We start from the raw sequence: 14091 nt of genomic DNA, 5'->3' as shown, positions 1-14091 counted from the left end.
TGATTGATGGAGTTTTTTAGTCGGCAGAACGTATTAGACCAAATCCATCAGAGTGATTAGAATGATTAAATCACCTTCAAGTAAAAAAAAAAAATAGTTATCGTTTTGGATATTATATTTGAATTTTACAAAATACTTACAATTGTAAAATTGGTGAAAGAAAGATTCGATAATCAGTGGCGGAGCCAGAAAATAAATCTCAAAAAATCTTCGGCCGGACTATACAAAATTTGTTGCATTTGCGTCTATTGGGGGAGGCTTGACACCCCCTAGCCCCCTTATCTCTGCCTCTGACGATAAAATATTTCGGTTAGGTAGTGTGCATTCATGTTCAAGTACTTACTTGTTCGGGTGACTTGATTAGAGAAAACTCGGTGCCCGTGCAATGTAGCGTCGGTAACGGCAGCGGTGATAGTGTGGTTATTAAAGTAGCAGTAATTTCATTGCGGTCGGAGATGTGATAAAATTGTTGCGGTGGGATATGAAAGGAGGGAGAAGGGGACAAATTTTGAGTTAGGGTTTTTCTATGTGTTTCTACGTGGGGGAAAGATAAAGGTTGATTTTTTTTTAAAATCATTTTAGTCACAGTCTATAAAATGGAAATAAGGATGTGTTAAGATAGAAGGTAAATGTATTATTTTAGGTTATTAAAATTAAGTAGGGAGCAGTTTCCTTTTAAAGGAGTATAGATTTATTTATATTTAGAACTAATAGCACGTTACCCGTGCAATGCGGCGGTGATCGTGGCGGCGACGATGTGGTGGCAGGTGCGACGGTTGGTGGCAGATGAGGCGTCGATTGGTGTAGATTATTGATATAAATGGTTAATGAAGATATTTTAAAAGATAAAGGATTGATAGTGTAACGTAATCATTAATGTTAAGGGGTAGTGTAACTGAAAATATTTTAGTGCTAAGTGAAAATATTATATATTTTAAGGGTGGTAGATTAAAATATTACATTGAAGGGCATTTTAAACATTTTCCTCCATGTAACTTTCAACATGGGAGAATTTTCTTTAATAAGTAGTATAAAAGTATAGATATATGAAAGAATCAAAGAATATTGAATATAATGTTCTTTGTGTTCTAAGTTAAATATCTACTTCGAAAAAGTACATATTTTTCAAAATACAATAGTACGCAAAAAAAAAAATTTTATATAAAAAAAAAAAATTAAGCATTTTCATTGGTTAAAATTTCAAGGGAAAATTTTATTTTTGTAAAAAAGTGGATAATTAAAATTTAAGTGGAGGCGTAAGTGATTAAGGGGTGTCTGTTATTGTGATTATAAAACAGATTATGCGTTTTCAAAATAGATTATGCGTTTCGAAACGTTATGCGTTTCATTATGATTACAAAATAGATTATGCGTTTTCAAAATAGATTATGCGTTTCGAAACGTTACGCGTTTCAAAACACAGTTTTGAAAACGCATAATCTATTTTGAAAACGCATAATCTGTCACAATAACAAACACCACTAAGTAATAAGTAAATTGTAGTGTGAGATTAACTTCTTTTTTACATTTTGGCTAGTTGTTAATAGTCAACGTGAAATGTTTTTTTTACTTCAATTAGGATTACTTCAACTTAAGGTTTTTTTTTTCTCGATAACTTTCAATTATTATAACTTTTGAGAGCGTTAGATGGACGTAAAGGGAATACTTTTATCATATATGTATCTTAACTCGTGTATAATATATATATATATATATATATAACTCTGGTGAGAACAGTCTTAAAATAAGAACGGTGAAAACACTTAAAAAACATTGATGCATTAAAAGTCTATAAAACTAACATAGTGCATAACTAATTATCATTATTTAAGTGTTTAACAACACATTGATCCGTCAAAATCGAAAAAATCATGTTTTTTGGTGGATGCATCATATTGAAGAATATGCATCCAAGATCGATGCACAAAACAAAAAACATGATTTTCTTGATTTTGACAGCCAATGTGTTGTTATACACTTATACAATGATAACTAATTATGCACTATGTTAGTTTTATGGACTTTTAATGCATCAAAATGATGTTTTTTTAAGTGTTTTTACCATTCTTATTTTAAAATTGTTCTTATTTGATAGTCCCCCTATATATATATATATATATATATATTTCATAGTTTACTTCATATGATAGGAATAAAATTAGGTTGCAGCAAATCGAACCAAGAAATTGAAGCACAAAGTCACGAACACGTTTACCATTTTATATATTTTTTGATCGAAGCGTTTACCATTTGAAAACACGGATTTCTGTGTGCAAGTGTTACAAAGGGTTAATATAACTATACCAAAAAAAAATCGCTTGTTACACCAAAAGTCTAACTTTAAACATTCCATAATCATTTTGAAGCCACACTCCATCATATTTTTGCTATTTTTAATTTTTTCAACTTAAACCAATTTTTTCGACAAATTTCATTTCATTTAAGCAACTAGCTGATTAACCCGCATATTATGCGGACACCCAAATAAACTTTGAATTTATAAAAATACAACACAACGAACATATTTAACTTCTTAATATGTTGAACACTACTATATTGTATATTTTGAATGAGAGATGCTAAGATTACAGTTTGTTTAAAAATCATAACATATAACAATTATACATCACATTAGCTATATTAAAAATATAATGATAATTCAAATCATATACCTTTAACTCCAAAATGGTATTATAATAATTAATTTTGATCTACAAATTTATTTCCCATTTTAATAGAAACCTTTCATGATTATCTACAAAAAAATTTTTAATATCATAATATTTTGAAATAAGTTTACATTTTTCTTTTTTTTTTATGTCCATTTTTAAATTTTTTTGAATGATGTTATAAATATATCAAGATTGTATATTAAGAAATATTCTTTAAGATAAAATGACATTATCATAATTTTGTTTTATTAGTATAAGAGATTTAACAAGAGTAAAGCTAGTTTATATTATAAAATAAAAGGAACAATTATCTAGTTTATCTGGTATTGTTACTATCTTAGATGTTTGATCTAGTTTTTTTTTCCTCTTTATGGTTGTTTATGACAAGCAATTTATGGTTAATGTTACACAAGCTTACAAGTTTGTATCTGTATTTGTATTGACTTATGTTGTTTATAGAATTTTTGGATTAATTTTTTAATATTACAACATAACTAAAATAGCTTCTTGAAATAATTTCTTAAAAAAAACTTATCTATAATCCCTTATAAAGCATATTGGATTAAGAAATTAAGCATTTTTTCATTATTTTCAAAATACCCTTAATTAGTTTTTAACACTTTTCACATTTTTCTTTTTTTCTAATACGCATTCTAATGCATAATGTACCATATATCATAACCACATGACATCAATAATTTTTACTATTCACCGGCGCCGCCGCCACCACCGCCGCTCACCACCACCACTCGTTCCCGCTGCCGCCATTACATCATCATCACCGTCGCAACGCACGGGTACCTTTCTCTCGTATATAAATATAAAAATGTTACCCAAGACACTTAAAAGTAACTCACTCTAACCAAAAATAAGTTTAAAAAGACTTAGATGGATGCCCGCATAATGCGGTGGACGAATAATGGTGGTGACTTGACCCTCTACTTCTTGCTTTATAATGGATGGTGTGTTTTATTTGGTTTCGTTTCCTTGGTGTTTATATGGGTTTGCATTAAAAACATTACAGAGTGAAAATCGTTGGCTCGAACTCTGTGAGTGAGGTTTTTTCTCGTGTCATGTCATGGTAATTGGCATGAGTTTTTTTTAACCTTTTTGCGAACCTAGTAGAGAAGAGTCTAGTTTTCGAGTATTAATGTTATACTAGGCTATGTAATTGTATTTGTTTATGTACCGTTGTACTCACAGCCGGCTCAACTATTATTGGGAGCTAAACAATGGCTTTAGGCCCCCAATTTTTTTTATAGTAGACTTAATTTTTCAATTTTGGGCTAAATACCATCATACAATTTGCATAGCCTTATTGGTTTTTGTATCAATCTATACACTATTTTTTACTAATAATTGAACAACGTGAGATTGTTACTGATGTAATCCCAGATCACTAATAAAATTGGAAGTACAAAACACAAGTAAAAAACCAAGCTGTTGAATCTTTATTAATGAATATCAAAATAAAAACTGACAACCTTCAAACTAGGCGTCTGTATAAAAATGGCTCCTAACTAAAAGTTAGGCATGAAACTTGGAAACTAGATAAAGTCCAAAATAAACATAATCTTTATATTATTTAAAACTAAAAGGATAATTACTAAACAGATCAGCAACCTGGACCAATATGGGCTTCTTCTTAAGATCAGCCACGTTCCGGATCACTCAACTACAGGCCCGGGCCAACAAATGGGTCCCCGCCATCATCCTCCCTCTCTTCAAAAGGACTCGCCCTCGAGTCAAAAGGATCATCTTCTGCAGGAACAAATGGTGTAAGATCAGCAACATTAAAGGTTGCTGAAACATTGTAGTGACCCAGCAAATCTATCTTATATGCATTATCATTGATACGCTCCAGTACACGAAAAGGACCATCAGCTCTGGGTTGTAGCTTACCATGTCGACCCTTAGGAAACCGCTCCTTACTCAAATGAATCCACACTAGATCTCCGTTATTAAAAACCACTCGCTTCCTATGTGCATTAGCTCGCCGCTGATAAACTATGTTATTATTAGCAATCTCTTCATGCACTTGACTGTGAATTTGTTTAATTTGTGTGGAACGAGCCTCTCCCTCAACACTGTAATGTTCAGTAACAGGTAATGGTGTAAGATCAAGAGGGGTGAAAGGGTTACGGCCATATACCACCATGAATGGACTCATGCCAGTCGAGCGATGGACAGAAGGATTGTAAGCAAATTCAGCCTGAGGAAGCACTATGTCCCACTGACGAGGATTCTTACCAACGAGGCTACGAAGCAAATTTCCCAAACTACGATTGGTCACCTCTGTTTGCCCATCACTTTGTGGGTGATGTGCACTACTAAAATGAAGTCGAGAACCTAATCGCTTCCAAAGTGTGCGCCAAAAGTGTCCCACAAATTTAACATCCCGATCAGATGTGAGAGACTTTGGTACTCCATGAAGCTTAACAATTTCAGCAAAGTATAGTCGTGCAATCTGACTCGCGTCATACGTTTTAGAACATAGAACAAAATGAGACATCTTGGAGAAACGATCCACAACTACCATTATAGAATCTTTTTGTCTTTGGGTCCGCGGTAAACCAACAACAAAATCCAAACTAACATCTTCTCACGGTCCATCAGGAATGGGTAGAGAAGTGTACAAGTCGGCATTATAGTGTTGTGTCTTTGCGAGATGACAAACCCGACAACGGGTAATGATACGACCAACATCAGCCCCCATTTTTGGCCAAAAAAATCGTTCCTACACCAACTTTAGTGTTTTATCCCGGCCAAAATGTCCCGCCAAACCCCCTTGATGACTTTCTAAGATGATTGCATCACGCAACGAGCACTTTGGAACACACAACCTGTTACCCCGAAACAGAAACTCATCCTGAATACTATACTCATCTATAGGTGATTCACGGCAAGCTCACCAAAGGGTTGAAAAGTCTGGATCATCGGGATAAAGACTGTGAAAGATCTCAAAGCCCTCAACCTTTACCTGGAGTGACGTTAGCAATGCTCCCCGCCTACTAAGCGCATCGGCTACTATGTTGCTAGTACCAGCCTTATGCCTTATTACAAAAGAGAAACCTTGTAGGTACTCGACCCATTTGGCGTGTCTACGATTAAGTTTGTTCTGGCCGTTAATAAAACGAAGAGCTTGATGATCTGAGTACAACACAAATTCTGATGGTAGCAAATAATGTCGCCAATACTCGAGACTACGAATAATTGCATAAAATTCCTTGTCATAAGTGCTATACTTCTTCTTAGCATCACTCAGTTTTTCGCTGAAAAAAACAACGGGACGGTTGTCTTGACTAAGAACGCCTCCTATAGCATGCCCTGAAGCGTCACATTCAACCTGAAACATTAACTGAAAATTGGGTAAGGTTAAAACCGGAGCTTGTGTAACCCTCTTTGTGAGCTCCTCAAAGGCTGATGTTGCTTTGGCAGTCCATGTAAACTGCTTTTCTTTAAGACAATCTGTGATGGGGGCCACTATGGAGCTAAAATTTCGTATGAAACGCCTATAAAAAGACGCGAGCCCATGGAAGCTACGAATTTCATGTAAGGACTTGGGAGTTTGTAACAACCGTCCCAGAAATGTTCTATTTAAGTCCTTGAAAATGTACATATGCCACTAAATCGGTCAGACAGTCTAATTTATATGAGTTATAGACGTACTTTAGATGTTCATTATGTGCTTACGTGAACTTCAAATTGATCTAAATATTGTTATTGTACGACGAGTTTGTGATTACATTCAATAATATAGTAAGTTCGGTTCACAAATATCACAAGATCGTTAAAGAGCTCAGCTCATTTTAATTGCAAAATGGTCCTTGTAGTTGTGAAATTTGCACTTTTATGGTAAGGTATAAAAAGAAGTGTAAACCCAACAAGATTTCTATTCTTCACCTCCTACCTCCCTCCACACACTCACCACACCAAGAAACACACACATAAGAAATTCTTTGATTTCGTGATTGTTAGATCGAATCGTGGGTATCCTTAGCATCCTTGTAATCATCTAAACATATTTCTGAAACCGATTTTGAGGTAACAACAACGTATTTTGTGATTTTGATCAAATTAAGTTCAAACCTTTCAACTATATGTTCTTGATGATTTGGTCGATTTTGATGTTGAAAATGTTTTAAAGAACAATGGGTTTATGTTTAAATAAGTCTAGTAACTGTTTTGGTGATCAAATTTTGGGTCGTAACATGCCTTAATCTTCGAAACTCGTGATTTTGTTAAGTTCAGTTGTATGTCCGTATGCCTGCAGCATCAAACGAATTTATCTTGTTCAAAACGAAATTAGCTAAACGAACTTAAGGTTTAACTTCGTTCAGTTCAGTCCAACGAACTTAAGGTTTAACTTCGTTCAGTTCAGTCCAACGAACTTAAGGTTTAACTTCGTTCAGTTCAGTCCAACGAACTTAAGGTTTAACTTCGTTCAGTTCAGTCCAACGAATTTAAGGTCTAAATTCGTTCAAGTTCAGTTCAAACAGACTTAAGGCTCACTTTCGTTCAGTTCACGTACGTAAAGTTCAGTTAAAACTATTTTGAGTCAAAATGTTCAAAGGACCAAATCATCAGTTCATCAAGGACATTTGTGATTTGAATAATCACTTAGACTGATATATGTACTTCTATATGGTTATTATGTGCATAGGAGTTCGGCAAGGCGTAATTGGATCTCGATAGATATACTTATCTATCTTTGTACTTGTTCACTGTACTAGTTCTCTATATTGTACCAGATCACTGTGAGTTCACTTATTTCCCCTTTCATACATTTTTAAAGTTCTTTATCGGGGACTGAAAAGCATGAAAACTATTTTGTACTTATACATATATATATATTTTCTTGACTGTACTACGTTCTATCTTAAGACAGACAGACTATTTATGTACAGACTATTTTCAGACAGACTATGTACAGACAGACTATTTACAGACAGACTATTTATGTTATGATACTTATTTTCTAAATGTGTGTTCTAGATCTTGAATGGGCAGGATCTTGAATACATTCTTGTGTGTACTTATTGTCTATGTATGAGACCTAAGACTTACTGCTATCAATTCATCTCCCACCTGTTCTGGGAATGGACCGTAGGTATTATGGACAGCGCTGTTAGGGTAGGCTCATCCTCATTCTCCTCAGGACAGGAGAATGCATATTACCTAGACTTATTGATCACCTGTTCTGATCACATGTTCTGGTCACCGGTTCTGACCTAGTTCGTACTTATAGACTATCTGAGTACATGAGTTCCCTGATTTATCATAGCTCGTTATGGCCAAGCGGATTAGCAGTAGTAATAGACATACATATTAAGTACATTACAGATTCTAAACTATTGTTATTACAGCAAGGTACATTCGACAGCCGTACAGACTATGTGACTTGACTTTTATACATACCAGTACTATGTATATTTATAAAATACTTTATGTGAATCTCACCAACTACTTTCGTAGTTGACCTTTGAACTTACATGCTTTTCAGGCTAGGTACTAGATCTTTAGCATAAGAGTCTTCCGTTCTAAGCTCATCCTTTTGGTGACGGTTCGTGCATACAAGTCCTGGAGCCACGAAGGCCTTATTACTATTCTAGCTCAAGTACTGTACCATGAGACAACTGTTCTGTCCCATGAATTTGACTATTATGATTCAGTTATATTCTGTAATAACATTCGTACTTCTGATCTAGACTTAATTATGATTCGTAATGACTTTGTTCTCCTGATCTTTGATTAATCTTAATGGCTGTGTTGAACTTGTACTGTGTGCATTTGTACTTGTCTGTGCATCCCGTATATTCCGCTTTAGCGGGGTGTTACAGAGTTGGCCAAGAAGTGATGGCCTTAACCTTGGAGTCATCCATACGGATTCCTCGGTTGGAGATGAGATATCCCAAGAACAAGACTTCCTCGGTTGGAAATGATGGCGGGGACCCATTTGTTTGGATCTGTTTCTGTATCCTCATTCCGTTCCTCTTGTTGCAGTTCCAGGTCCCAGACCCTTTGTTGCAATCTTTCAATTTCGGCGATATCACGGGGATCCCTCCAATATTCCTTGTTGCCTCTATCGGCGTTTCTACGGGGCTGTTGTTAAGGCATCTAAACCGGTCTCACCATTGATTCTACTGCGCTCTGATACCAACTGATGTAATCCCAGATCACTAATCAAATTGGAAGTACAAAACACAAGTAAAAAACCAAGCTGTTGAATCTTTATTAATGAATATCAAAATAAAACTGACAACCTTCAAACTAGGCGTCTGTATAAAAATGGCTCCTAACTAAAAGTTAGGCATGAAACTTGGAAACTAGATAAAGTCCAAAATAAACATAATCTTTATATTATTTAAAACTAAAAGGATAATTACTAAATATAAGTAAACAGATCAGCAACCTGGACCAATATGGGCTTCTTCTTAAGATCAGCCACGTTCCGGATCACTCAACTACAGGCCCGGGCCAACAAATGGGTCCCCGCCATCAGTTACCTTTTTTTTTCTTTATTTGTTTACTTTAAATCTTTATTTACTATATTAATGAATCGAGCCTTCAAATTTGATGTCGTTTAAAGTCTCCAAAGACCTTGAGCCGGCAATGGTTGTACTCTTTATAATGTCTAGTGCTTTGCTAGATACCGTACTTTATTTAATATATTGCCGTGTTAAAAAAAAAGAAGAATAAAAAAATTGAAAGATGCAAACAAGAAAGATTAAGATAAAGCTGAAACAAACAATCAAACAATCGTTTGGAAGGAAAAAATGAGGTGTATTTTTGTTTAATGAAAGTTTTATTGACCATTAAGAAAAAAAATAGTGGATTACTGATCTAATTATCAAAAATCTTTTCAAAAATACACTTTATTTGTTAGGTCGGTGACAGTTAATGTAGTTAATTTTAATAGGTGTCATTCTGTGGAAAAGACACTAATCTAAATTTCAGTAGCAATCTGTATATTTTTATTCATTTGGTTAGACTTACTCATTGAGTATAACATAGATGCATAATACGCTTGTACCAATAAGCTGCACTTGTAATTGCTTGAAATATATTCTGACAACAGATTAAGATGCTTTCAAAGTAATTTTGCCACCACTTCGCACGAAAGACTATTCCAATAACTTTAGTGTGAACTTGGATTAAGAGGGATTTAGAAATTATAGATTAAAAAAATTATCTAATTATCATGGAAAATGATATTTCTATAACATAATTTTGCCATCTACAACGAATGTATAAATTTTTATGCACAGAATACAACTGCATGATGCAGATATTATTATAAATTGTTAAAATAAACTGTAGTAATATCATTTCCCAATTATCATATTGATATCGCAAATAGTGAAAATAAATATTTGACAGGAGAATTATAATTGTTTGTCAAAACTTTAATAAAAATAAAGTAAGAATTTTAAAAAGTTAGGCATATTAACATAAACTATCAAAACTTTAATCATAAATTTTTTAGTAAATATAAAACTATTTAATGTACATCAATAGAAACATAAAAAAAATAAATAATAACAAGGTAAATAACAGTCGCAATTGATTTGCCGTCGGGTTGAGGCAGGAGCGAAAAGAGTCCACAAATTCATGTCGATCTTGTCTCACCATCATCTCTATAAATAACATCCAAATTATTGGTAAAACTTTTAGGACTCATCATAAAATATCAATCCTTATTACTCATATTTGACTTCATACGTTGACCAATTGACAACCTCACAAACCATAACAACACCACCCTCTCCCATCTCTCATTCCCTAAAACCTCCGATCACCCACCGACTAACACTAATAACAAAACAACCTTTGTCGTATGGTGTTCCGATCATCAAACTTTCAAATCTCAATTTAATGTAATGTTTCATATTCAACAAAAATTCATATATTACTTATCTGAACACCCATCAATCATTAATTTCCGATGGAACCATGCACAATCATGGGGTTCCACATGGTCTTTTCTATTCACTTCAATCTCATCTTACATATTTCTATCCATTTTTCTTAATCTTGTTCTTTGCAAACGAAAAAAACCCGTCCCGTTGGGCCCAATCCCAGCGGTCCATTCCTTAACCATGGCTCTGATCTCGGTCACTGTATTTATAGGAATACTGTTTTCAGCTGTGGCCGAGATCAGAGATACACGGTGGTTCTGGGGTAGAAACAGAACCACCGTATTCCAATGGCTACTTTGTTTTCCATTAGGCACGCGCCCTTCTGGGCGCGTATTTTTTTGGTCTTACATATTTTACCTAACACGGTTTCTTCACACATTTCGCACGTTTATAGTCATTCTCCGTCATAGGAATTTATCTTTTTTTCGTTTATTTAATAACTCGATACTTATAATAATGTCGTTTTTATGGCTTGAATATTCTCAATCGTTTCAAATACTAGCGATCATGTTAACAACATGTATCTATTCGGTGGTGTACGGATATCGATTTTGGACCGCGATCGGGCTAAGGAGCGCGTGTTTTCCGTTTGTTATAAATTGTCAAATGGTTTTACTAGGTTGTAATGTTTTATGTCATGTAGGTGTACTTATGTTACATTTGATAAAAGGTGGATGTAATGGGATGGGAGCTTGGGGGTTTAATTCTGTTTTAAATTTTGTTATTTTGTCTTTGTTTTTAAATTTTTATGTAAAGAGTTATGTGAAGAGTAAGAGAAAGAAGACGACGAATGGTGGCGATGGATTCAATATCAAACATGTTGAAATCATGGAATTGAATTGTACCAAAAGTAAAGATATTTGATGATTAGAAAATAAGAGGTGAGTGTTTTACTTTTTGTACATTCATGTTTTTCCTTTTGTTTTGTTTTTTTCTTACTAGTGAGATACTTATTAGGTCTATTTACTTGACATAAACCCTCTTTATAAATTATTATTGTTATAAATATAGATATAAATATACCACTTATTGGATGTTTTGTCCAAAATTTTGCCCTTACTTAGATTTTTTTGAGTCAAGGAGAAAAAGACTTCTTTCGTGGCCAAAACGGCCATAAAAATAGAATAATTTATTAATAGGATCCCGAGAGTAGAAAAAGAAAAAGAAAAAAGAAAAACTTTGTATTATTTTTTTGTTTATTATTAGTTGGTCAAGTTTATTGACGAAGTTCTCAAAATTTGTATTGATATGTTTTGGGTTCGGTGGCCCGAACATGTCTTTGACGAAGCTTCAAATCCGGTTATTGTGGTTCAACTTGACAATGATGATCGCCGTTATCAAAAAGTCAACCTCATTAATAAAAGGAAAACCATTGCTATTTACTCTATTATGTAATGTATAGATATAGATATATCGTCAATTAGAGTGAGATACTACGAGTATTATTTATGGTTAAACAGTGCAGGCTTAAGTTTTTTTAAAGGTTTTAAACGAGATTAATTTTAGAGGCCTAGTTGATTAACATAAAAATCAAAGTAAAAAAAAAAAAGTCTAAAGTCAGTCATGAAGCCATGAAGTTTATTTGCCTATTTGTTTTCTTCGGCATTATTTTTGTTATCCTTGTAATAATACATATAACATAAAAGTCTAAAGTCTAAAAATCAAGCCCAAAATGTAAAAATTGAGGTCTTTGTATTTTGGGGGCCTTAGGCCCATGCCTAACCTTTATATATGATTTAGCCGGCTTTGTGGTTAAATGTTGAAAAGATGGAATTTGGAATTCAACGAAAAATCCGAAGGAAATTTTCATACTTGGTACCGACAGCGCCGTTCACAAAAAAAAAACTTGGTACCTACCGCGTTTATCTTGTTTTTGATATTCAGGAAATATGGTACAAAATAAACACTTGAATTGGTGTAGACTGATATATGCAGTTAGTGTACTCATGTTGGTTTTGTTTTGGCTCCTTAACTAATCCTTATTATAGTGTTGTAGATTAGCAATGTTGATTATGTGTTTGTTTCAAAGCATTTCAAGTCATTCTAATTTTTTCTGGCTTAAATTAGTCAAAGCCACTTAATTTGACTTGAAAATAGGCTTGGGGCGAAAGATACAATTTTATAACGAATGTGGAAAATAACTTTTGTCCATGTTTTATACTTGTAAGACATGAGTCTCTAACTTACATTGGGTGGGATGCCTTTGGATGAATGTTTCTGATGACGAAAAATACGACTAATGTAATAGGTTTTTTAAACATATTTAGAAATTTGATATTTACACATAACAAAATAAAGGTTAAGATTAGAGAAAAAGAATTGGCATCAATATCAAAATTTTAGTCATATTTTCAAACTTATCAGGCTCATCACATGTAATACTACTCGAAGTAGCAATTATAAATCAAATAAATAAGTGAAACATATAATACAAGATTTTCAATGCATAGTTTTGATTTATTGCTAAAATATTCAATAACAAGTTTGTGGCGTTGCCCGTAAAAGAGGTGCAAATGTGCAATGGGTTACTGAACTTATGTTAGTTTTGTTTTGTCTCATTTATAATGTTGTGGATTCGCATTGTTAATTACTAGTTTTTTAATCTCGGGCATTGCCTGAAAAACATAACGATACGTAAAACTTGCAATGTGAATAAGATGGATGATACATACATAAAAATAAGGGCACATTACAAAAGCGTATCATAAAATTAAAAAAAACATGAATAATAAAAAGTTGTACAAAAGACTATTTTAAAAAAATACTGAATCATAGTATCATGTGGTTATTTAGTTGTTGGCCACGTAAATATCAAATATTTTTCTTATTTAAAAAACCCTTGAAACGCCCGTACAAACTAATATATAAGTAAAGGAATAAAGAACAAATAAAAGGTAAACTTTATAGTCGTTAGCTGGAGATTACCTGAATGTTGACCGGGAAAATATTAGTTTTTTCTTTTGTTAGAAATACCCTTTATAAAAATGACTACAAATTAATATACTACTAAATGAGTGAAAAAATAACTAAAAGATTAGCATTAGGTAAAGGTCTGACAAAAAAGGATAAAAAGATATAAATAAAGTACGACATGCAACAACATTTCAATTAGGATATTAAAAAACGAATTTATTGGAAAAAAAAAAAAACAAGCAGGCAGGCAGTCTGCTTGCCTCACTATTCATAAGCTCGTCCTTCTTTGAAACGTAAAAAATGAAATGTAAAAAGAAAAATCAATAAAATAATTCTTTTTAAAATGTCATATTAAATACATAAATAAATTTATTTTTTAAAGGAATTTAAAAACAAAGCAAAGAAAACATTATAAAAAATATTGATGAGTCAAATCTCTCTATATAATTAAGAAAGGATAAGTTTTTGCTTAGTTGACAATTATGAGTGGATGTCATGTAGAATTTTTAATGATGTGTCATTTTTGCATTAATTTCCTTAAGCATCCTTATGTCATTTAAATTAATCATAATCATCATTAATTATTA

The 14091-nt window shown here is 33.1% G+C and overlaps 1 protein-coding gene across 1 annotated transcript; it reads left to right on the top strand.

Annotated features, from left to right (window-relative positions):
* The first annotated feature begins 10359 nt into the window (after positions 1-10359).
* LOC122579101 (elongation of fatty acids protein 3-like) lies at positions 10360-11493 on the top strand. Its single transcript, XM_043751202.1, has one exon. The coding sequence runs from the start codon at positions 10553-10555 to the stop codon at positions 11453-11455; it is 903 nt and encodes a 300-aa protein (XP_043607137.1). The 5' UTR covers positions 10360-10552; the 3' UTR covers positions 11456-11493.
* The last annotated feature ends 2598 nt before the right edge of the window (positions 11494-14091 follow it).

Source organism: Erigeron canadensis, chromosome 8, assembly GCF_010389155.1.
Source record: "Erigeron canadensis isolate Cc75 chromosome 8, C_canadensis_v1, whole genome shotgun sequence".
Lineage (NCBI taxonomy): Eukaryota > Viridiplantae > Streptophyta > Magnoliopsida > Asterales > Asteraceae > Erigeron > Erigeron canadensis.
Note: the sequence above shows the minus strand (reverse complement) of the source record. Positions and strands in the feature narration are given on the sequence as shown.